Source organism: Mercenaria mercenaria, chromosome 2 (assembly GCF_021730395.1).
Source record: "Mercenaria mercenaria strain notata chromosome 2, MADL_Memer_1, whole genome shotgun sequence".
Taxonomy (NCBI): domain Eukaryota; kingdom Metazoa; phylum Mollusca; class Bivalvia; order Venerida; family Veneridae; genus Mercenaria; species Mercenaria mercenaria.
Window position 1 is genome coordinate 115,074,901 of NC_069362.1, and position 25,283 is coordinate 115,100,183.

Here is a 25,283-nt window from a genome sequence, read left to right on the forward strand (position 1 = left end):
CTTAAAGTTTACAGTAACCATGGCAACAGAGATGTTTAAAATAGCTTATATCTTGCTTTTTGTCGAAATTTCTTATAAAAAATATTGAATAAGATTATCATTCTAGTTAATGTAGCTTTAAAACATATTATTTTAACGTAAGTTATATTTTCTTGTTATTTGCATTGATTCAAACAAATTTCACAGCTTAGAATACATACGGCAGTACCCCTCGTCTGGCATTTTTCATGGAAAAATCGTTCAGCATGCTGCTATTATTCTCATGGATATTGTTGAAATGAAAATAAAAAGCCGAAGCTGTGTTTCTTAAATAGACCAGTGTCAACGCTTTTGAATTTTACATTTTGATACATAGGTCACGGGCTTCGTTTCCATGGTAACATCAATTAAATTCAAGGAACCACATTTTTCTACTGAAATTTGAACAATTTTAGATCTTAGTTTTAGTATATAAGTAACAAATTATCAACGGAACCTGAAAAATAGGTATTACAAATCAAACTGCTAGATTTTTTATTTGAAAATGGCCGTTACAAGTAACCTTTCATCCAGCTATATTCCAAATAACATTGGTTACCATCATCCATTTTCTTACAATCCGCATGACGTTTCAATTTAACTACATCAAAGAAGCAAGATATTGATGATTATTCAGAGCAAAAGATTCATAACAAATATTTCAGCAAATATTTGTTATTTGAAGATAGTTAAAATAAAGAAAATGCACAGAATTACGTACTTTCAAGATAAAATCGATTAATTTTGCGCGGTAACTGACACGTAACGTCATGACGTCAATGACGTCATTTTAAGGCAACATTGTTTTGAAGCGTTTCTGCGGCAATTGATTCATTATTTCTGCATTATTAAACCATAAAGTATCAGATCGGAGGCAGGACCATGATTTGTTTTCAGGAGAATGAATATACAAACACATTTAATTTGTCGTAAACGTCGTCGTAAATCGTCACGTTAGCTTCCGGTTGGACATGCGCACATACGAATATGAAGGTAACCTACCTCCTTAAACGTCTTTTACGTTTCTAGCTGTTGCTTGCCACCGCGCAAACGCTGACAACTTTATCATAATATCATCGCTCCACCTACTTACTACGGACCGCCTATAACTGTATGATGCGTTCGATTTCCTGACTGTAGGGTGCGTCTTCGTATGTCTACGCATTGTAAACAGATCCGCTTGGAAAAAATATAAATAAACAAGGAAAAAAGCGATTTAAAGGGATAACAAGTCGGTCAGAGAACTGTGTATAGCGAAGTCGTAGAAATTGTAATATTTACTTCTATTTGTTGTCACTCTTTCCAATGGAAATGTTGTACAGTACAGTTTTCTTTCAATTGTCACTTATTTTCGCGATGTAAATCTGCATCGGATTGGGATGGTTGTAACTAGGGCAAATATGTCGTGTAGTTACGACTTTAAAATGTACACAAACTTAAGCATAACACTAAGAAACTACTGCTAAATAATATACTTTTCAAATGGCTGGACATAAATGAGGTCAGGAAGTAGAACTAGAAGGTTGAACACCACTAAATTTCGGCTATATTCTTCAGTTGAGACAGAATCCCTTACATTTTTTCAACATTTCCAGGGGAATCATATTTTCAGAGACTTGTATTCTTATAAAGAATTTAATTTCTAATGTAGAAATTCAAAAAGTAAAAGAAAAAGGGATGTTTGCTTTGATATAAGAAAGTTACGCTTTATTAAATACAAACCCGGAAAGTAAATAATTACATTCGTCCCATTCTTTTCCATTGAAATTTTAGATTTTGAAGTTCATTTCATATTAACAGTAAAAGGAAAGGCGTGAATGTAAGGTCAACACAGCTTAGTGATACTGGGCTGCTGTTTGATGACGTCCGCATAGTTCCTTAGATATGACGTCGCAGTAGACAAGCTTACTGTCGCTTAGTGGCTGCTTTTTAATTTCTGACTTTTGCAGCCACGGAAGACAAGCTTACTGTCACTTAGTGGCTGCTTTTTAATTTCTGACTTTTGCAGCCAGTCACAATATAAAACAAACTGTATACGTTGGATTAGTTTGACTAACGTCGCAGTTGTTCTGTCTAGTGAACAGAACGGCCTGGAAGCTGATTTTAATGTTAAATACAACATAATGAGTGCAGTTTATCATTTAATCTTCTTTACAAGTAGAAAGGAAATATAATGTAGATATAAGAAATGAAACCTTTTTTTCAGTGTCCTTGCAAAATGAACGACATAAATAAACATAATAGGATTGGCATATTAAACATGAATCACTACCACCATTCATGGATTTGCCAATCCTATACTGTCATTCATTTTACATGAAAACCAAAAAAAAATATTTTATTTCTTACTTGACAGCTTTCTGCTTGGAATTCCTACTTGGCAGTTATAGATTAATTGCTAGATTATCACCCACGTTTTAAGCTCACCTAAGCATAAAGTGCTTATCACCCACGTTTTAAGCTCACCTAAGCACAGAGTGCTGAAGTTGAGTTAATAAGATTGCTCTGTGTCTGTTGTCAGTCATCTGTTGTCAACAATTTTACTGTTGACACTCTAAGAGGTCATAATTTTGGCTCAGTGGTAATGAAACTTGGTCAGAATGTTATCCTCAGTAAAGTCTCGGAAAAGTTTATCGGTCATCTGGGGTCAGAAATTTTACAAAGTCATTAGGTCAGTTAATAGGAAAACCTTATTAACAGTCTATGAGACCTATTTTCTATCTTATTTTCAAAAAGTTTAACTCAGTGAAATCTGGTCAAGTTTGAAATAGGTATCTGAGGTCTTAAACTAGGTCAAATCATGAAAAAATCTCTTTTATTATCACATTAGAGACTACATTTTCGACTTGATTGTCATAAATCTTTGCCAGAAAGTTTGTTTGAATAAAGTATAGGTCACTTTCAAAATTAGGTAAACTGGGGTCATAAGCTAGGTCAGTAGATCAAATCATATTAAAAAAATTTGTAAACATTTAAGAGGCCACATCATCTGCTTTATCTTCGTGTGGCAGAATGTTTGTCTTTGTGAAGTCTAGGTCAAGTTTAAGACTTAAAATCTAGGTTATGTTCAGAACTGGATTTCCTGGGGTCTTAGACTAGAGTATAAGTCAGATAATGAAGAAACTTTATTTGCACTTTAAGACTTATGGCAACATTTTCTACATGATCGTCATATATCATCTGGTAAGGGATCTAGAGTCATCATGGCCTTCTTGTTAATAAAAACCTGAGCATTGTATCAGTCATAGTTCATAGGACATTTTTATTGCAGCCCTTGGCAACAATGAGTATAAGACGTGTGTTTGCATCACCTTTGTTACGTAGAGTAGTAAGTCAGACTACAGGACCTGCGAGATGTATGTCTGCAGCTGCAGATAGATTACTTGTGGACATGGACACTAAAACAGGTTTGTGAAATAAATCATTTGAAAAGATAACATTCGATACAGTTAAATTGATTAACCCAAACCACGCTAAATTACTATAATGAACTTGTCCATCTTTCAATTTGGACAGTACCATTAACTGTTAAAAGGGGTGCTTACCAAAAAGATATTAACTGAATGGTGAACTTTGCAAATCATGATCAGACTGCATGGATTAGCAGGCTGATCATGATCTACACTGGTCGCAAAGGCAGAATCAACCATATCCAGCATGGTAAGGGTTAAGAGCTTTCATCTTGCATTGATAAACAAGATCTTAATACTTGGTGGATAAAACATGTAGTGAAATCTAACCATATTTTTATTAAAGATTTCAAAAAAGGATTACCAAGAATAGGTATTTGGATAATAGTTTTTATGCTCCTCACCCTTCACCCCACACCTCTTTCCAAGATGCTTGGATATACTGCTGTGCACCTGTTGGTCGGTCTGTCCATCGTTGGTAGAGTGAATAACTTGAGAACCACTTGACCCAGAACATTTTAACTTGATTGCTTGATTTGGCTTATAAAGTAGATGACCCCTGGTGTTTTGGGGGTCATTAGGTTAAAGGTCAAGGTCACAGGGGCCTGAACCTCAAAACCGGTTTCCACCAAATAACTTGAGAACAATTTGACCCAGAAACTTAAAACTTGATAGCATGATTGGGCATATGAAGTAGATGGCTGCTATTATTTCTGGGGTCAATAAGTCAAAGGTCAATGTCATAGGGGCCTGAGCCTTGAAAGCCTTTTCATCTGAATAACTTGAGAACCATCTGACCCAGAACCTTCAAACTTGATAGCTTGATAGGGCATAATATGGAGTAGATGACCCCTAAAGTTTTGGGGGGCCAGTAGGTCAAGGTCATAAGATATATCTACTGAAATGACATTTTGTTTAAGTTTTTATTTTTTTTTGTAAATTTTGATAATGTGAATTTTGTGCAAATCAAAAACCAATACTAATTGGTGGATATTGTAAAATTTAATGAATTCTGTGGAACTAGTGTCTATGATAATCATTTTAATCAAGATTACTGTAAGTTTAAGATATAAAATAGTGCTGATAACTTCAGACTCAGACTATTGATAAATGAAAATTTAAAATATTTTTAGGTGTTGCAACTGTAAAAATGAATCGTCCTCCTGTTAACAGCCTCAACCTAGAGTTTTTGACAGATATAAATATTCTATTGGAGAAACTAGAAAATGATAAATCCTGCAGAGGTCTTATACTAACATCAGTAAGTACATCATAGTTACAGAATCAGCATCCACAGAATGCAGTCTGAGATGGAACAAGTAGATACATTAAGTTTTTTTTTTTCTGAAGTAGTTATACCAGTTGTGTTCAAACTTCAAAGAAAGGGTGTAAGTTACACCAAGCTAGGCAGGCAAACAAGAGTTCACTATTTTGGTAGTTATAGCTCTTCTTGTTTTCTAGTAGTTCACAGCTGGTTTTCTGGTTTCATCTTGTAGCAGATGTAATGTGTTTGTTTACATACATTTAGTGCATAAAGTAGGAATATAAGTAAGTGGGCACCATTTTACAGATACAGACACATCAGGAACAGCTTTAAAATTAGTTAAAAATATCACTATTTAGTTACATTTTGGAGTCAGCCAGGTTGTACCTGTTAATATAATAGAATACGCACGTGTTGCATTGTCCTGAACAATGTTATGTAAGTGTTTTTCCAGGACCTAAAAGTGGTATGGTGCTGTTGGATCATAAGGGCATTTTTCAGCGGGCCGTTGGAACAAAAACGGCATTCATTTCAATTTCCATTATAATCAGTTATTCATTATTCCATTCAACATATCATCAGTAACAGTCGTTTGCTTAAAATTATTAAGTAATTTGTTTTATTCCAGTTGTTTGGCATTCTGGTAAAAAAATACACATTATAATAATGTATAAACTGAAATTTAGTGTTTCTGTGAGGCATTGCTGTTATTTCACAAATTAATGTTTATTTCAGAGCAATAACAAGATATTCTGTGCTGGTTTGGACATAATGGAGATGTACAACCCACAGAGAGATCGCCTTACAGAATTCTGGAGGATGCTACAGAATGTCTGGATTAACCTGTATAACTCCAGGCTGATTACTATTGCTGCTATCAATGTAGGAACTAGCAATATTATATTTATTTCATGCTTTTCGGTGAAATATTGAAAATTTATATCAATGAAATAAGATAATTGATATTTTCTGCAATGAAAATATGAGCCGCACCATGAGAAAACCAACATAGTGGCTTTGTGACCAGCATGGATCCAGTCTAGTCAGGATCCATGCTGTTTGCTTTCAAAGTCTATTGCAATTAGAGAAACCATTCGCGAACACTATGGATCTTGACCAGACTGTGCGGATGCGCAGGCAGGTCTGGATCCATGCTGGTCGCAAAGTAACAATGTTGGTTTTCTCATGGCATGGCTCATATATTTATTTTTCACCGGTATGTTACTAGACTTGAATGTGAAAGAATATGAATTATAAACATTGAAACATTCTTTGCAAAATATACTTCAGTAAGATTTTTATCTGTATTACTACAAATACCTGCAAAAACATAAAGATGTACACATCCATCATAATAAACTGTAAAAGTTATCTGAAAATGCATGTGACATTTCATTGGTATAATGGGTATAATTTGGTGACAGCTGTTGAAAATTATAAAATATATTAAAAAGAAAATTTGTTAGTTTTACATTTAAGATCAACACAATATTAAGTGGTACTGCCCAAATTGAATGATGGATCTGTTCATTTCAGAAATTTAGCCCTGTAAAGGTTAAAATGCTGACATCTCGTATCAAGCATGCACAGGAAACATATTTGGACTATAAGTATTGATCAGATAAAATATTAACTGAATATAGAGGTTGGTATATTGTAGGGTCACAGTCCTGCTGGTGGGTGTTTGTTAGCTACATGTTGTGACTACAGAGTTATGGTACAGAACTTCACTATAGGACTCAATGAAACACAATTGGTAAGCACTTTGAATTTATACATGGTTATTAAAGCATTAACCCTGCCCACTAAGCTCAGCAAGGAGAGTGCAGATATATGGATTGTGACATCAATACCCAGACGGGCCCATGTTCTCCTTGACGATCTGATAAAAGATATTTTGTCTGAAATCAGTCATCCTCAACTGCTGATTCATGTGGGGAAGTTGGCAGTTACTTGCAGAGAACAGGTTTGTACTGGTACAGAATCCAGGAATATTATTTAGGTTATCTGCCCACCGTTACATAACTGAAATACTGTTGAAAAACACTGCTAGCCCCCGCCCACCCCCACCTAAAAAATAGTATAACATTATGAAAGCACATATACATTACGGGCAATTATAGACTGAGCTATGGTGGCCTAATGGATAAGGCACCTGCCCCACAATTGGGAGGTCAAAGGTTGAGCCCTGTCAGAGGCGGATCTTGTTACTGAAGAGAGACCGGTTGATGAGCCGCCAGCTAGTTAAGTAATGGTTACTGATTACCGACCTGCCTGGTGGCTGGCATTAGATATAGGAATCAGGAAGTAATGCTGTTCAATGTATGTAGGTGTCTCATAAGCCAACTTGGCTGGACCTTTCAGTAGGGGTGACACTGTAATAAACAAACACTTTACTTTTACTTTACTGTAGTTACCAATGCCAGTATATAGATATATTATTAGATTTAAAAAATATCAGGTAAAGCACAGACAAAAAATGTTCATTGTAGCTCTTTGATCTGATTAAAGCTAGTTTGGATTCCTTAAAAGTAAAACATTTTAAGGTATGCTTCCATTTTCTTAAAACTTACTGCTTTAAATTGCATTTATAGATTATTATAGTAACTTAGTAAGCAACATTTATTTAGTTTTAGTATTACGATACCTGTATATGAATAATGATTTTAGCCTCTGAAAATTCTTACTATTAAAATGGCTATGTGTTTTATATTAAGTACTATGAATGTTACTTAATGCAATGTAGTATCATTTAGTACATAGATGATATGAAAATATTAGTCGCAGCATAGAAAGTAAGAGATGCAGACAAGATTTGTATCATTAGCTCCACTATTCGGAGAATAGGATGGCTATTCTACTCACCCCGTCGTCGGCCTGAGCTTTCTTGGTTAAAGTTTTTCGGTAACCTTTGTTTTTCTGTCATATCTTTGTTACTATTGCTTATATCTTACTGTAACGTCACATAAACATTGTCCAGCATGCAGACAAAGTATATGCAGGGGCTGGGCCCATTATACCAAAGGTCAAGGTCACCAAGGTGTTATACTTCAGCATACAAAGTATGTGCAGAGCCTGGGCCCATTATACTTAAGGTCAAGGTCTCAAAGTTGTTATACTTGGAATTATTTTCATGTTAAATTTTTTTGAAAGCTTTGTTTATAGACATATCTTTGGTACTTTAAAAGATAATGACTTGAAATTAAAAACATTTTTTAGCTCACCTGTCACAAAGTGACAAGGTGAGCTTATGTGATTGCGCAGCGTCCGTCGTCCGTGCGTGCGTCCGTCCATCCGTGCGTAAACTTTTCCTTGTGACATCTCTAGAGGTCACATTTTTCATGGGATCTTTATGAAAATATGTCAGAATGTTCATCTTGGTAAATTCTAGGTCAAGTTAGAAACTGGGTCACGTGCCATCAAAAACTGGGTCAGTAGGTCAAATAATAGAAAAACCTTGTGACCTCTGTAAAGGCCATATTTTTCATGGGATCTGTATGAAAGTTGGTCTGAATGTTCATCTTGATGATATCTAGTTCAAGTTCGAAACTGGGTCACGTGCCGTCAAAAACTAGGTCAGTAGGTCAAATAATAGAAAAACCTTGTGACCTCTGTAAAGGCCATATTTTTCATGGGATCTGTTTGAAAGTTGGTCTGAATGTTCACCTTGATGATATCTAGGTCATGTTCGAAACTGGGCCACATGCGGTCAAAAACTAGGTCAGTAGGTCAAAAAATAGAAAAACCTTGTGACCTTTCTAGAGGCCATATTTTTCACAAGATCTTCATGAAAATTGGTCAGAACGTTCACCTTGATGATATCTAGGTCAGGTTCGAAACTGGGTCACGTGCCATCAAAAACTAGGTCAGTAGGTCAAATAATAGAAAAACCTTGTGACCTCTCTAAAGGCCATATTTTTCATGGGATCTGTATGAAAGTTGGTCTGAATTTTCATCTTGATGATATCTAGGTCCAGTTTGAAACTGGGTCACGTGCGGTAAAAAAAACTAGGTCAGTAGGTCTAAAAATAGAGAAACCATGTGACCTCTCTAGAGGCCATATATTTCATGAAATCTTCATGAAAATTGGTCAGAATGTTCATCTTGATGATATCTAAGTCAAGTTCGAAAGTGGGTCACGTGCCATCAAAAACTAGGTCGGTAGGTCAAATAATAGGAAAACATTGTGACCTCTCTAGAGGCCATATTTTCCTTCGGATCTGTATGAAAGTTGGTCTGAATGTTCATCTTGATGATATCTAGGTCAAGTTCGAAAGTGGGTCACGTGCCTTCAAAAACTAGGTCAGTAGGTCTAAAAATAGAAAAACCTTGTGACCTCTCTAGAGGCCATAATTTTCAATGGATCTTCATGAAAATTGGTCAGAACGTTCACCTTGATGATATCTAGGTCAAGTTTGAAACTGGGTCACGTGCCCTCAAAAACTAGGTCAGTAGGTCAAATAATAGAAAAAACCTTGTGACCTCTCTAAAGGCCATATTTTTCAATGGATCTACATGAAAGTTGGTCTGAATGTTCATCTTGATGATATCTAGGTCCAGTTGGAAACAGGGTCATGTGCGGTCAAAAACTAGGTCAGTAGGTCTAAAAATAGAAAAACCTTGTGACCTCTCTAGAGGCCATACTTGTGAATGGATCTCCATAAAAACTGGTCAGAATGTTCATCTTGATGATATCTAGGTCAGATTCGAAATTGGGTCACGTGCCATCAAAAAGTAGGTCAGTAGGTCAAATAATGAAAAAACTTTGTGACCTCTCTAGAGGCCATATTTTTCATGGGATCTGTATGAAAGTTGGTCTGAATGTTTATCTTGATGATATCTAGGTCAGGTTTGAAACTGGGTTAACTGCGATCAAAAACTAGGTCAGTAGGTCTTGAAATAGAAAAACCATGTGACCTCTCTAGAGGTCATACCCTTGAATGGATCTTCATGAAAATTGGTCAGAATGTTCACCTTGATGATATCTAGGTCAAGTTTGAAACTGGGTCACGTGCCTTTAAAAAACTAGGTCAATAGGTCAAATAATAGAAAAACCTTGTGACCTCTCTAGAGACCATATTTTTCAATGGATTTTCATGAAAATTGGTCAGAATTTTTATCTTGATAATATCTAGGCCAAGTTCAAAACTGGGTCACATGAGCTCAAAAACTAGGTCACTTTGTCAAATAATAGAAAAAACGACGTCATACTCAAAACTTGATCATGTGGGAAGAGGTGAGCGATTCAGGACCATCATGGTCCTCTTGTTTATTATCATCATCTGCATGTGTGGTTACAATCCCCATTACTCTTATTGTATTTTTGACAGAATTATGCCCCTTTCATACTTAATGTTTTTTGGCAATCTTCGCTTTCTTGATATAACTTAGTACAATAGAAGATAATGACTTGAAACTCAAAATATATCTTTACCATCATCATCTGCATGTGTGGTAACAATCCCAATAACTCTAATTTGTGTTCCTGACAGAATTATGCCCCTTGGTGTATCTTCCTTTTAAAAGTAGAGAACTCTTATTGAGACATATATTCATTTTACTGTCAATTCGCCGAATAGTGGAGCGCGCTGTCTTGCGGACAGCAGCTCTTGTTTTTGTTTGGTTTCAGTCAGAGAGAAGAAGATATTTGCAAGAAGTACTTGTAGCAATATGGCTTTTAATTACCCGTCACCGTAAATATATTTACTTTTTTTTCAGGGCATTATTCCTCCTTTCTGGTAAGTTTAACTGCTGTCCTTTAAGGGACTGGCCTCCAGATCGTTCGACAACAAAAAAAAATTTTTTTTCAGATATCTGGAATTAAATTGACTGGAAAATGTCTTTATTGCGGTGGTGGTACGGGGTTTGATTCCCGACGTGGTCATCTGTTTTTCTTGATTTGGAATTTTTAAAATATTTTAGAAACAAAAACTCATATTCTAGTGTTCATAATATGACAAAACTTCAATTTGAAAGAAAGGTTATTTTAAGCCAAATCTGGAGGTCAGTGCCTTTAAAGATATATTATGTTCAAATTTCATGTAGATGACCCCTATTGTTTTTAGCTCAAGGTGAACTATTGTGACCGGTCATTGTCCGGCGGGGCCTCCGTGGCCGAGTGGTCAAGGTCGCTGACTTCAAATCACTTGCCCCTCATCGATGTGGGTTCGAGCCTCACTCGGGGCATTGAATTCTTCATGTGAGAAAGCCATCCAGCTGGCTTACGGAAGGTCGGCGGTTCTACCCAGGTGCCCGCTCGTGATGAAATAATGCACGGAGGGGCACCTGGGGTCTTCCTCCACCAGTAAAGCTGGAAAGTCGCCATATGACATATCATGTGTCGGTGCGACGTTAAATCCAACAAATAAATAAATAAATAATCATTGTCCGGCGTCAGTTGTGCGTCATCCGTCATGTATCAACATTTGCCTTGTAAACACTCTAGAGGCCACATTTGTGACCCAATCTTTATGAAACTTGGTCAGAATGTTAGTCTTGATGATCTCTAGGTCAAGTTCGAAACTGGGTCATGTGGGTTCAAAAACTAGATCAGTAGATCAGATCAAAGGAATAGCTTGTGAACACTCTAGAGACCACATTTTTGACCCAATCTTTATGAAACTTGGTCAGAATGTTTGTCTTGAGGATCTCTAGGTCAAGTACGAAACTGGGTCATGTTGTTTCAAAAACTAGGTCAGTAGGTCAGATCAATGGAAAAGCTTGTGAACACTCTAGAGACCACATTTTTGACCCAATCTTTATGAAACTTGGTCAGAATGTTAGTCTTGATGATCTCTAGGTCAATTACGAAACTGGGTCATGTGGGGTCAAAAACTGGGTAAGAAGATCAGATCGAAGGAAAAGCTTGTGAACACTCTAGAGACCACATTTGTGACTTAATCTTTATGAAACTTGGTCAGAACCTTTGTCTTGATGATCTCTAGGTCAAGTTCGAAACTGGGTCATGTGGGTTCAAAAACTAGGTCAGTAGACCAGATCAAAGGAATAGCTTGTGAACACTCTAGAGACCACATTTTTGACCCAATCTTTATGAAACTTGGTCAGAATGTTTGTCTTGAGGATCTCTAGGTCAAGTACGAAACTGGGTCATGTTGTTTCAAAAACTAGGTCAGTAGGTCAGATCAATGGAAAAGCTTGTGAACACTCTAGAGACCACATTTTTGACCCAATCTTTATGAAACTTGGTCAGAATGTTAGTCTTGATGATCTCTAGGTCAAGTACGAAACTGGGTCATGTGGGGTCAAAAACTGGGTAAGAAGATCAGATCAAAGGAAAAGCTTTTGAACACTCTAGAGACCACATTTGTGACTTAATCTTTACGAAACTTGGTCAGAACGTTTGTCTTGATGATCTCTAGGTCAGGTTCGAAACTGGGTCATGTGGCGTCAAAAACTAGGTCAGTAAATCAGATCAAAGGAATAGCTTGTGAACACTCTAGAGACCACATTTGTGACGCAGTCTTTATGAAACGATCAGAATGTTAGTATTGATGATCTCTAGGTCAAATTTGAATCTAGGTCATGTTGGGTCAAAAACTAGGTCAGTAGGTCAGATCAATGGAAAAGCTTGTGAACACTCTACCACATTTTTGACCCAATCTTTATGAAACTTGGTCAGAATGTTAGTCTTGATGATCTCGTGGTCAAGTACGAAACTGGGTCATGTGGGATCAAAAACTAGGTAAGAAGATCAGATCAAAGGAAAAGCTTGTGAGCACTCTAGAGACCACATTTGTGACTTAATCTTTATGAAACTTGGTCAGAACGTTTGTCTTGATGATCTCTAGGTCAGGTTCGAACTGGGTCATGTGGGGTCAAAAACTAGGTCAGTAAATCAGATCAGAGGAATAGCTTGTGAACACTCTAGAGACCACATTTGTGACCCAGTCTTTATGAAACGATCAGAATGTTAGTATTGATGATCTCTAGGTCAAATTTGAATCTGGGTCATGTTGGGTCAAAAACTAGGTCAGTAGGTCAGATCAATGGAAAAGCTTGTGAATACTCTAGAGACCACATTTGTGACCCAATCTTTATGAAACTTGGTCAGAATGTTAGTCCTGATGATCTCTAGGTCAAGTTTGAAAGTGGGTCATGTTGGATTGAAAACTAGGTTACCTGGTCAAATCAAAGGAAAAGCTTGTGAACACTCTAGAGGCCACAGTTGTGACCCAATATTTATGAAATTTAGTCAGAAAGTTTTGCTTGATGATTTCTAGGTCAAGTTTGAATCTGGGTCATGTGGGTTCAAAAACTAGGTCACCTGGTCAGATCAAAGGAAAAGCTTGTGAACACTTTAGAGGCCACATTTGTGACTCAATCTTTATGAAACTGGGTCAGAATGTTTGTCTTAATAATTTCTAGTTCAAGTTTGAATCTGGGTCATGTGGGGTCAAAAACTAGGTCACTAGGCCAGATCAAAGAAACATCTTTTCAACACTCTAGAGACCACAATTTGAAACTCATGAGAATTAGTCAGAATGTTTGTTTTGATAATCTATAGGTCAAGTTCGAATCTGGGGCATGTTGGGTCAAAAACTAGGTCACCGGTCAAATCAAAGGAAAAGCTTGTGAACACTCTTTGAGGCCACAGTTGTAACCAAATCTTTATGAAATTTAGTCAGAATGTTTGTCTTGATGATATTTAGGTCAAGTTCAACTCTTGGTCATGTGGGGTCAAAAACTAGGTCAGTAGGCCAGATCAACTCTGGTGAGCAATATATAGGGCCATCATGGCCTTCTTGTTTGAGTTAAGAGGTCAAAAGTCAGTGCCACAGGGACATGAACCTTTAAAATGGTTTGCACCCAATAATTTTAGAACCACTTGATCCAGAACCTTCAAACTTGTTTAATACAGAAAAGTGTTTTATCTGTCCTGTGCCATATTTACCAGCATTTATCGTTATTAATAAATGAATGTCTTTGTAAAACTTGACAGATTAAAGAAAAAAGCAGATGCATGTTGTCTTTAAAATGCTTTCTAAATAATCTAATAGATAAAAATGTAATGTAATTGTAGGTTTGTAGATTCTATGGAAGGTGTAATTGGATATCGACAGACAGAGAAGGCATGTCAGAAAGGGTTAATGATGACTACAGAGCAAGCTTTTGAAGTTGGTTTGGTAGATGAAGTAGTTACACCTGAAATTATCATTGAAAAAGCTCAAAATGAGATGAAGAGTTGGTTGAAAATACCTGGTAAGTGTGTTATAAGGATATATGGTCTGCATTTTTAGTTCTCATTTATAACTTATTTGAGCCGCGCCATGAGAAAACCAACATAGTGGCTTTGTGACCAGCATGGATCCACACCAGCCTGCGCATCCGTGCAGTCTGGTCAGGATCCATGCTGTTCGCAAAGCCACCATGTTGGTTTTCCCATGGCGCGGCTCATTTGTTGATGAATTGCCATAAATCTTTCACGGTATCTTTGTATTCATTTGAAAAGCAACTGCCTGTTGTAAAATGTTGTATAATTTCGAAAAAAAAATCATGTACCAGAATTTTACCCAGGGAAAAATACATATTGGTCATAAAATTATTGAAGATATCTAAAATGTTTAAAAAGATCATATATAAGACTTTTAAAATGATGTCCAATTCATATCTAAATCTTGCAAAATAAAGTGGCAGTTCTTGAATGCAGTTGAATACTATGATAAATTTTGAAAAACCCAAAAATGTGTGTAAGTCTGGAGTTGGTTTAAATATTTTTTCCAAGTTGTGCACACAGCACACTACCATGCACACATGATCTTCAGTTCTGTGTACACAATACATAAACACATCTTTTGAGGGCCTAACAGACTTTGAATTGAGAATCTGTTTCCTTTAAAAGTATAGGGTGGTTGGTGGGGAAGTTTTGTTGAGATGTGAAACCAAAATTTGTAGTCCTGTTTGGCACCATATAACCTATACTGTGTTGGTGCGCCGTAAGACCCAAATAAATAAATAAATATTGTCGAGTTTTAATTTTGGATCTTTTAGGATGCAATCTGGGATGTTTTCCACAAGTTTTATTTAGAATTGTCACTAATAGTATATTACTGTTTGGCACTAATAAACTAACATTTACAATAATTCAGCTGAAACATGGCTGTGGTGTGGTCCTAAGGATCTATCTTTACCGAAAACAACAACAAAAAACAAAACAACTGAGTTTAATAGCCGTAATAGTTAAATCATATATTGGAGACAGTCAACTATCCATACTTACATCAACATTGTTTATCGCTTTATACATTTATACAAATGGCTAAACATTATGTCAGAGACATCTTGCCAGTAGTTTGATTTATTCATAAAAACCCTGAAATTCTTTTTCATGCGTTTGTTTTTATGCACGAGAAATTACCTAGTGAAGATCTGTACTTGAAACAGTAAAGTTGTAAGCAGAAAATAGTATGTCTTGCACACATACGATAATTATGTCTCCCACACCACTATGTGGTGGGAGACATATTTATTTACTCCTGTCTGTCTGTACATCTGTCCATCCGTTTGTCTGTCACAAATCTTGTCCGCACTCTTAAGTCGAACATTTCTCATCCGATCTTCACCAAAACTTGAACAAAATGTGTTTGCCAATAAGTCATCAGCCAAGTTCACTTACTAGCCAAATTGGCCCAGGTACTTCGGAATCATGGCCCTGGAATTACCAAAAATCGCTCGGGTCTTTGGGACATAAAGGATTCATATACTACTAATGTGAGTAGTAGTATATGGGTCATTTATGCCTGTCAGATGATTAGGCAGTTGAGGTCGACTCATATACTACTATTCAGATGATTAGGCAGTTGTGGGAGACTTGCGCTTCTCTCAAAAGCAGCTCTAGTATTTTCATGCATCACCTCATTTCTTCCATAGTAATTGCTGGTGATAAAGAAATTGTATTTAAAGTTGATTAAATTTTTATGCAAGATTTTCTGTTTCTTTGCTAGACTTTGCCAGACAGTTGACAAAGACACAGATGAAGAAAGCAAAAGTGGATAAACTTCTGGCCAGGAGAGAAGAAGATATTGAACATTTCGTAAACTTTATTACCAAAGATTCAGTTCAAAAAGCTTTGGGATTTTATCTGGAACAGATGAAAAACAAGGCAGCTAAGAAATGAATGATAAAACATACAGGATAATAAGAGTTGTGATAAATGGTGCAGTGATTAAGTCAATTGATTTGATGTTTTAATGAAAAATATGTTGAAATGTGTTGACAAATATTTTCTGAAGGGTATTGTGTCAACAGACCACACAAGCGACAACCAAAGGTGGTCTCTTAATAGAATGGTCGCTTGATAGATTTTGGTACATTTTGAATGACAGATAGTATGAATTGCTGATTTACTGTGCAAAATTTGTTATAACATGTACACTTCATGCCAGTCCACTTCCCATGAAAATTGTTTGCTCATCTCTAAGAAGAGTTAACTATTCACGTGTACAAATCAGTTAGCCAATATCCCTAAAGTTTATTATTTAAGCAGTAGCCAATATATCGCTCGACAAGCTAGCATTTTCATTTTTCAATACGAAGTACCAGCACTTCCATAATGTGTTTCTTTCATATCAGTATACAAGCTGTTTACCATATTTGTTTTGTTTTGATGTTGCTAGTTATTATGTTATTGCATCAAGATTTAAGTTGAAAACTGTTACATGACACCAAATAATGTTTTATATTAACAATTGATTCTAATGGGCCAGTGTTTTATAATATTTCGTCAAACAATTTAGAAAGTCTATTGAACATTTATAGTACATGTTTACATTTATTGAATATTCATGTTGTTTAAAACTTAGATTGCTAGCGGCAAGTGATTTTGCCTTAGCGACCAGTGCAGACCAAGATAAGCCTGCACATCTGTGCAGGCTGATCATGGTCTGCACTATTCGCTATTCAGTAAGTAAATTTTCAGTGAACACCCTTTCAATTAATAAATGGTACTGCCCAAATTGAAAGCTGGACCAGTCCATTTTAGAAAGTTAGCAGGCTAAAGGTTAAACCATCGATTTGCAATTTCATGTGGATGGCCCACTTACATATTGTTAGCACATGGCATTCAGAAAGAACTGTAATTCTATCATGGTAGTACCAGAAAGTGTATAAACAGAATCTTATTTTTAAATAACATATATGTATTAATATTACGAAGTATAATGAAATTTATAATAAATTATTCAAAATAATTCTGTAACCATATGTTTTTAAAATCTTTCCCAAAATAGGTATGAATTACCTTTTGTTGAAATTTTATGTCTAGAATATATTTTGGTTTCCACATGATTATATAAGTATGTGGTGGGTCTAAGAATATCGATTTAAGAGGTTCTCATTTTGAACAATCTATTGCTGAGGAAAATGTTTATCTGGATTTTGCAATCATTTTCCAACTATTATTCCTGTTTAGTTAGGTTTCTACTCACAGAGAACCAACACGGCAGTCTGAAAGACAGCTATATCCCCCGCTGCTGCTATGAGTTGATGGTATTGGATGGAAGCATTGACGTTGATTAGTATATTTCATAGTGACCTTGACCTTGAGCCTGCATGGCTGACTCATGGGTTTTGCAAACCATCTCAACAAGGTGAACACTTGACTAAAGTTTCAAGAAAATCCTTAAGTGGTTTAGCAGAAAAGGAGGGGACAGGAAATTGAAGGCTCGAACATTTGTTGTAACCTTGACATGAGCCAACATGGCAGACTCCAGAGTTCTGCATATCATCTTTGAGGTGTGATCGTTCGACCCAAGTTTTATGAAAAACTTTCAAGGGTTTTTGTTATATGGAGCGGACACAATTGTTACTGATGGACGGAGACAATTCCTATAAACCCCAACCACTTGTGTGTGTGGGAGTGGGAGAGGGGGCAGTGGGCTTCTTAATTAGTACTGGAAAAATTCGACCAAACAGAATAGAATTTTACTTTTTATGCGCCGCTCTGTAACTCTTGAACCCCTAGAAGAATTTCAAAGAAACTTGACACAAATGTTGACCACATCGAGACAATGTGCAGAGCACGAGTTTTGGATGGCTTGCTTCAAGGTCAAGGTCACACATGGCAGAGTGAGTTAAAAATTCAGAAAAACCTGAAAATTTCTGCTAGGGGATTTTGTTTCCCCTCTAACTCTTGAACTGCTTGGATTTTAAAGAAACTTTGCATAAATGTTCTTCACATACAGACGACGTGCAGAGCACATGTTTCAGATAGCTCACTTCAAAGTCAGGGTCACACATAGGGCTCGAAGGTCATACCTTCGGTCGTATATTGCTCAGCATTGCAGTGCTCTTGTTTCTTACATATTGGGAGTCTCTGACAAGTAAATTGCAGATGCTCTACACAGTATATCCATATACTCAAATAACACAGTAAACACAGGTATCTGAAGTTCTTGCTATCTAAGAAACAGATTTCTAATGTTCTACATATTCTAAGGAATATACATTTATCTGATGTTTTATGCTCTCTCAGAAACACACAGTTATCTAATGTTCTACATAATATAAGAAACACATCTGATGTTTTACGTTATCTAAGAAACAAACAGCTATCTGAAATTCTTTGATATCTAAGAAACAGCTATCTAATATTTTGTTATTTAGGAAACACACAGTTATTATCATCTATGTATTCTAGGAAACACAGTTAACTGTTTTATGTTATGTAAGACACAGGGCTATCTGAATGTCTACATTATCTAAGAAACACAAAGTTATTTTTCACTAAGAAACACACAACTATTTAATGTTGATCGTGTTCTAAGAAACACACACCTACCTGATGTTCTATGTATTTTTCTAAGCAAATCTAAGAAACACCTGGCTATTTGATGTTCTACATTATCTGAAACACACAACTATCTGATGTTTCTCAGAAAATCTAAGAAATGCACAGCTGCATGTATACAATGTCTGACATGATCTAAGAAACACATGGGTATCTGACGTTTTCAACCATATTTTGCCTTTTATCAACAAAAAAAACCCAGAAAGCATAGGTTTCTTTCACAAGAATTTTATTAAAATAAAAACACATAAAATTTAAGAAATACAATACACCTATAAATTTTTGAAGTTTCAATCATATCCACAGTAACGGATTTATCAATTTCTTTGTTTTACACATTCTTAACCTTCTTTCCTTACAAAATCAATCTCTTTAATTTTGTTTTACGGTATGCTAAATTTAATGTTAGCTGCTTTGTGATTGTCAAAATACACTCTTAACTTCAAAGAAAATGAATTCAAAAGCTTTTAACAGAGATCTTTTATAACCATTTAAAATAACATTTATACATAACATACAAATAAATGGTCAGTGTATGCTGTAAATATCATACTGAAAGGGGAAAAAATCAAAATGAGAATAATGATACATAACAATAGAAAACGAAAGAAGTCCAGCTAAAGAAATATTCTTTTGGCTTACAACTGTTTGTTTGGGGTTAAGCACTGTTTTTCAACAGTATTTCAGTTCTATAATGGCAGTAAGTTAACATAACATTGATTTTGTATCAGTACTTCTGTGTTCCCTGCAAGTAACTGACAACTTCACCACATAAATCAAAGGTAGAGGGTGAAATGACTTCAGACACAAAGTCTTTAATCAAATAATCAAAGAAAACATAAGCCTTTCCCCATCGAGTTAAATGGGTAGGCCAACTTCTGTCAACAACATTCTCAGAATTAGCAGCAAGCAGCAGTCTTCTTATTGTCAAAGGAATGAAATAGTATTCTGTTCTGCTCTGGTACCCAGCCCTATTGAGATAACCTAGGAACAAGACCTGCTTTTCCATTGTCTCAAATATTTACCATGTGACTGTTCTGTCTGCACTTAATTTTATTAAGAACAATCTGCATACCTTCCAAACATTCCAGAACACTATTCTGTTTAACTCGATCGACTTGCAGCATCTGCAGAACATTCCGAGTAGTCAAAGGAACAAGTGGCATGTTCTTTTGCATTTACTTCATATATATATGTGCAATACAGTTTTAAGTTGATGATCTAGTGACAATCAAAATCAATTAAGTTAAATCTTTACCCTGCTAAATTTCTAAAATGGACTAGTCCATCATTCAATTTGGGCAATACCATTTATTACTCAAAGGGTATTCACTGAAAATTTACTGACACCACTGCACGGATGTGCTGGCTGATCTTGGTCTGCACTGGCCGCAAAGGCAGAATCACTTGCTGCCAGCAGGCTAAAGGTTAAGTAAAAACAAGAGGACCATGATGGTCCTGAATCGCTCACCTGTCCCCACATGAACTGAGTATGACGTCATTTTTTCTATTATTTGACATAGTGACCTAGTTTTTGAGCTCATGTGACCTAGTTCTGAACTTGACCTAGATATTATCAAGATAAAAATTCTGACCAATTTTTATGAAGATCCATCGAAAAATATGGCCTATAGAGAGGTCACAAGGTTTTGCTATTATTTTACATAATGACCTAGTTTTTAAAGGCATGTGACCCAGTTTTGTACTTGACCTAGATATCATCAAGGTGAACATTCTCACCAATTTTCATGAAGACCTCATGAAAAATATGGCCTCCAGAGAGGTCACAAGGTTTTTCTATTTTTAAACCTACTGACCTAGTTTTTGACCGCACGTGACCCAGTTTCGACCTTGACCTAGATATCATCAAGGTGAACGTTCTCACCAATTTCCATGAAGATCCGTTGAAAAATATGGCCTCTAAAAAGGTCAAAAGGTTTTTCTATGTTTAGACCTAGTGACCTAGTTTTTGACCGCAGTTGACCCGGTTTCAAACTTGACCTAGATATCATCAAGATGAACATTCAGACCAACTTTCATACAGATCCCATGAAAAATATGGCCTATAGAGTGGTCACAAGGTTTTTTTATTATTTGACCTACTGACCTAGTTTATGACCTCATGTGACCCAGTTTCAAACTTGACCTAGATATTATCAAGATGAACATTCTGACCAATTTTCATGCAGATCCCATGAAAAATATGACCTCTAGAGAGGTCACAAGGTTTTTCTATTATTTGACCTACTGACCTAGTTTTGGAGCGGACGTGACCCAGTTTCGAACTTGACCTAGATATCATCAAGATGAACATTCTGACCAATTTTCATGCAGATCCCATGAAAAATATTACCTCTAGAGAGGTCACAAGGATTTTCTATTATTTGACCTACTGACCTAGTTTTGACCGCAGTTGACCAAGTTTCGAACTTGACCTAGATATCATCAAGATGAACATTCTGATCAATTTTCATGCAGATCCCATGAAAAATACGGCCTCTACAGAGGTCACAAGGATATTCTATTATTTGACCTACTGACCTAGTTTTGGACTGGACGTGACCCAGTTTCAAGCTTGACCTAGATATCATCAAGATGAACATTCTGACTATTTTTCATGCAGATCCCATGAAAAATATGACCTCTAGAGAGGTCACAAGGATTTTCTATTATTTGACCTACTGACCTAGTTTATGACCGCAGTTGACCCAGTTTCGAACCTGACCTAGATATCATCAAGGTGAACAATCTGACCAATTTTCATGCAGATCCCATGAAAAATATGACCTCTAGAGAGGTCACAAGGTTTTTCTATTATTTGACCTACTGACCTAGTTTTGGACCGGACGTGACCCAGTTTCGAACTTGACCTAGATATCATCAAGGTGAACATTCTTTCCAATTTTCATGATGATCCATTGAAAAATATGACCTCTAGAGAGGTCACAAGGTTTTTCTATTTTCAGACCTACTGACCTAGTTTTTTATTGCACGTGACCCAGTTTCGAACTTGACCTAGATATCATCAAGGTGAACATTCTGACCAACTTTCATAAAGATCCCATGAAAAATGTAACCTCTAGAGTGGTCACAAGCAAAAGTTTACGCACGCACGGACGGACGACGGACGCTGCGCGATCACAAAAGCTCACCTTGTCACTATGTGACAGGTGATCTAACAAGCAAAAGCACATACTGCAACATCTTGTCAATTAAATAATACTTTTTTTTCAACCTGGAAATGCTACAAAATGAAACATCTACAACTTTTGCCATACTAATATACTGTATCTATCCAACATTTTAAAATTGTCCGATATACATAAATTATTTATGTAGAATGTGCAACATGCACATGTCAACATCTTCACTATGAAGAACATTATTAATCCTTAGCATGCTGGACACGATTGGTTCTGTCTTTGCAAACAGTGTAGATCATGATCAGCCTGCACATCCATGCTATTCAGTCAGTATCTTTTTGGTAAGCACCCCTTTTAACAGTTAGTGGTGCTGTCCAAATTCAAAGATGGACAAGTTCATTATAGAAATTTAGCAGGCTAAGGGTTAGGAGGCTAACCTATTAATAACTGCATAGAAAAAGTATAGGCTATAACGTGATGTCTTTAGTGTTAAGAAACAGAGGTCGGAAACAATGCACACTCTCTTTCTTGATGAAGGTTGTATTTCATACCCTCTGTCCTAAGTGTAAGAAACTAACTATGACACATTATGAAACAGAATGACTTCTTGCATTTTAACATGAATAAATGTGTTTACAGTACAATGGACAACAAAAACAGAAACAAACATGGCACAAACGGAAATTCTAGATGCCCAAAATAGTGCTAAAGACAACAAGTGACCTGTATGATATGACCGTAACACCAACAAGCAACACTGATTTTACATAATATCTTCATCAGAGATTTCTTTTTAGAAAGATCAAAGAAAATAATAGTATGTTGAACAGCTCTGACAACCAAACACCATAATTATATTAATAATTTTTAGATGAAAACAAATTTTGTATTACACATAGATAAAAATCTTCATATCAAAAACAACTATAGTTTAACTACTTCTACAATATAGTAATATTTTTTTACAAAAATAATACAACATATAAATATCATGTACAGTGAAATCATTTGATTTTGTGGTTTTGCTCAAACCTGCGATTTTGATACAAAATTAATTTGAGCTCTGTACATTTTATGGATTGAAAAGAATAGGGACTTTATACTAGCACTGGGATAAACGTGTTTAGTTTCAGTGATTTGCACAAACCAGTCCCCAACTCCATCAATAATAATGATTTCACAGTGCACCAATCAATTAAAAAACAACAACATGCAAATTACTAAATATACTGACAATCAAATACCCACTATAATCTGTATGACAGATTCAAACTGTAAAACGAGATAAACTGTTTCCATGAATATTTTTCATACAGAAAATAGCACCAATGGAATGAAAGCATCTTAAGATTTCTGGACACATTTAAGTATCAATTTTAAATTGCAACTGAATGGCTACGAGGGTTTTTATATGGAGGTTGTAGCTTTTTACCTTTTGACAATAGCTTTTGAAATCCATTATACAGATTTAAAACTGGTCTTTGAACCAGTTCTTGGAATGTATGTGGCTTTAATTCATGGTAAGAGAAGCAGAAATTAGGAAAGTTCCCTCTATAACAACAAGACGTGATAAACAAGAGATCACAGTGATCTTGGCACCCACCATTGAGCCATTTTTTAATGTTCCAAATTTCAAGACTAGCTCAAGGTCAAAATCAAGGTCAAATTTCATTTCGGTACACAACACTGTGCATGTGGTCTATGCATGTGGTCCAAATTTGAAAGCTGTAGCTTGAGAAATGTGAAAGGAGGTCACTAGATCAATATCTAGGTCAAAGTTCATTTCGGTGTACAAAACTATGCATGTGCTTCAAATTTGAAGACTGTAGCTTGAGAAATGTGGAAGTAGGTCACTAGGTCAAAATCAAGGTCAACTCATGTCAAGGTTCATCTTGCCACTCAAAACTATACATGTGGTCCAAATTTTAATGTTGTAGGTTATTGACAAGAAGATTTTAAAAGCTGTTCCCTATATAAGTCTATATGAACCATGTGACCCCCTGGGTGGGGCCATATTTGACCCTAGGGGAATAATTTGAACAATCTTAGTAGAAGACCACTAGATGATGTCACATACAAAATATCAAAACCCTAGGCCCAGTGGCTTTGGACAAGAGATTTTTCAGTTTTTCTCTATATAAGTCTATATAAACCATGTGACCCCCGGGGCGGGGCCATATTTGAACCAAGAGAAATAATTTGAATAATCTTGGTAGAAGACCACTAGACGATGCTACATACCAAATATCATAGCCCTAGGCTCTGTGGTTTTGGACAAGAAGATTTTCAAAGTTTTTCCCTATATAAATCTATGTAAATTATAAAAATAAAGAAAGGGCCATAACTCACTCAAAAAGCGTTGAACCAGTCTGATTTTCAGGGGGACACAACTAGGGTACCAATACATCATTCTGACAAAGTTTTGTCAAAATCCCCCCAGTTAAGTTTCTGAGGAGATGCGATAACGAGAAATTGTTAACGGACGGAAGGACGAAAGACCACGGATGCAGAGTGATTTGAATGGTGGGCTAAAAACATGACATCATACTATACTTTGTAAGATTTCCAAGTATAAAGTCAATACCTTTACCTGTTTTGAAGTCGTGCTCTTTACACAAAACACAAAGGACAGATCTGAACTCAATTTGTGACTTACAGCCCAAGTTCATGCACTATGTACATCATCTCAGCACCATCTACCTATATGCCAAGTTCGCAGTGTACATCTTGAATAGTTATCAAGTTATGCTCTGGGCACAAAATATGACAGACAGATTTGACCTTGCTGTGACCTTGACCTTTGACCGTCTGACCTAATTCATGCACCCTGTATGTCGTCTGACTGCCATATATTAATACCTTGAATAGTTATTAATTTATGCTCCTGTTACGAAATACAAAGAAAAAATTTGACCTTTGAGCTCCATTTGTCACCTTGATCTTTGATCTACCAACCTTCCGGCGTTCTGTATAGCACCACCTACCTATATGCCACGTTTATTGTCAGTTCCTTTAATATTTATTAAGTTGTGGTCCAACACCAAATTTGAGGGCCAAATATGACAGACAGATGGACAGACAAGCAGATAGGCACATTCTCCATCACATAATATACAAGATTTTCCAAAATAGGCATATAAAAATCGGTGGGTATTTATAATTACATATACAAAATATACAAGAAACTGTCTCAAATAGACAAAATCAAATAAACTTTGGATTTAATAATACCTATGGCAAACAAGATTCTATTAAGAGAATTTCAAATTCTGACAACAGCAAATTAATATAAAGAAAAAAAAAACACCCTCCCCCACTTCTCCTTGCTTTGTATCCTTTACATCATTTAAATAAGAACTGTGCATCTACTGTAGCCAAGATCATAATTCTGTGTGTTCTTCTGTTTCACCTTTCACTTTACCTGAAAATAACATCAATATAACAAACTTCAGTATACACTTCAAAACAGTCCAAAAACTGTCAAAAAATTGGATTTCATGACTTAATCATCAACACAATGATAATTAAGGAGTGCCATGAGATAACCAACATAGTGGCTTTGTGACAAGCATGGATCCAGACCAGCCTGCACATCAGCGCAGTCTGGTCAGGATCCATCCTGTTCACTAACAGTTTCACTAATT

General features: G+C 36.1%; 2 protein-coding genes across 4 annotated transcripts in view; one reads left to right on the plus strand and one right to left on the minus strand.

The window, feature by feature from the left end:
• The first annotated feature begins 1,149 nt into the window (after positions 1-1,149).
• Positions 1,150-16,898, plus strand: LOC123564989 (enoyl-CoA delta isomerase 1, mitochondrial-like). 2 transcript variants are annotated; one of them, XM_045358960.2, is made up of 8 exons: positions 1,150-1,288; positions 3,290-3,425; positions 4,562-4,689; positions 5,428-5,574; positions 6,353-6,448; positions 10,411-10,430; positions 13,733-13,911; positions 15,654-16,898. In XM_045358960.2, the coding sequence occupies exons 2-8, from the start codon at positions 3,302-3,304 to the stop codon at positions 15,824-15,826; spliced, it is 867 nt and encodes a 288-aa protein (XP_045214895.1). In that variant the 5' UTR covers positions 1,150-1,288; positions 3,290-3,301; the 3' UTR covers positions 15,827-16,898. The 2 variants fall into 2 exon arrangements, with proteins under 2 accessions (XP_045214895.1, XP_045214896.1); XM_045358961.2 differs by having other exon boundaries at positions 1,184-1,253.
• Positions 16,899-18,704: 1,806 nt separating this feature from the next.
• Positions 18,705-25,283, minus strand: part of LOC123564990 (protein canopy 4-like) — a 32,846-nt gene continuing 26,267 nt past the window's right edge. For both annotated transcript variants that reach the window (XM_045358964.2, XM_045358962.2), the window contains exon 7: positions 18,705-25,060. In XM_045358964.2, the coding sequence (XP_045214899.2) occupies positions 25,020-25,060 (41 nt within the window). In that variant the 3' untranslated portion in view covers positions 18,705-25,019. The remainder of the gene's footprint in view (positions 25,061-25,283) is intronic.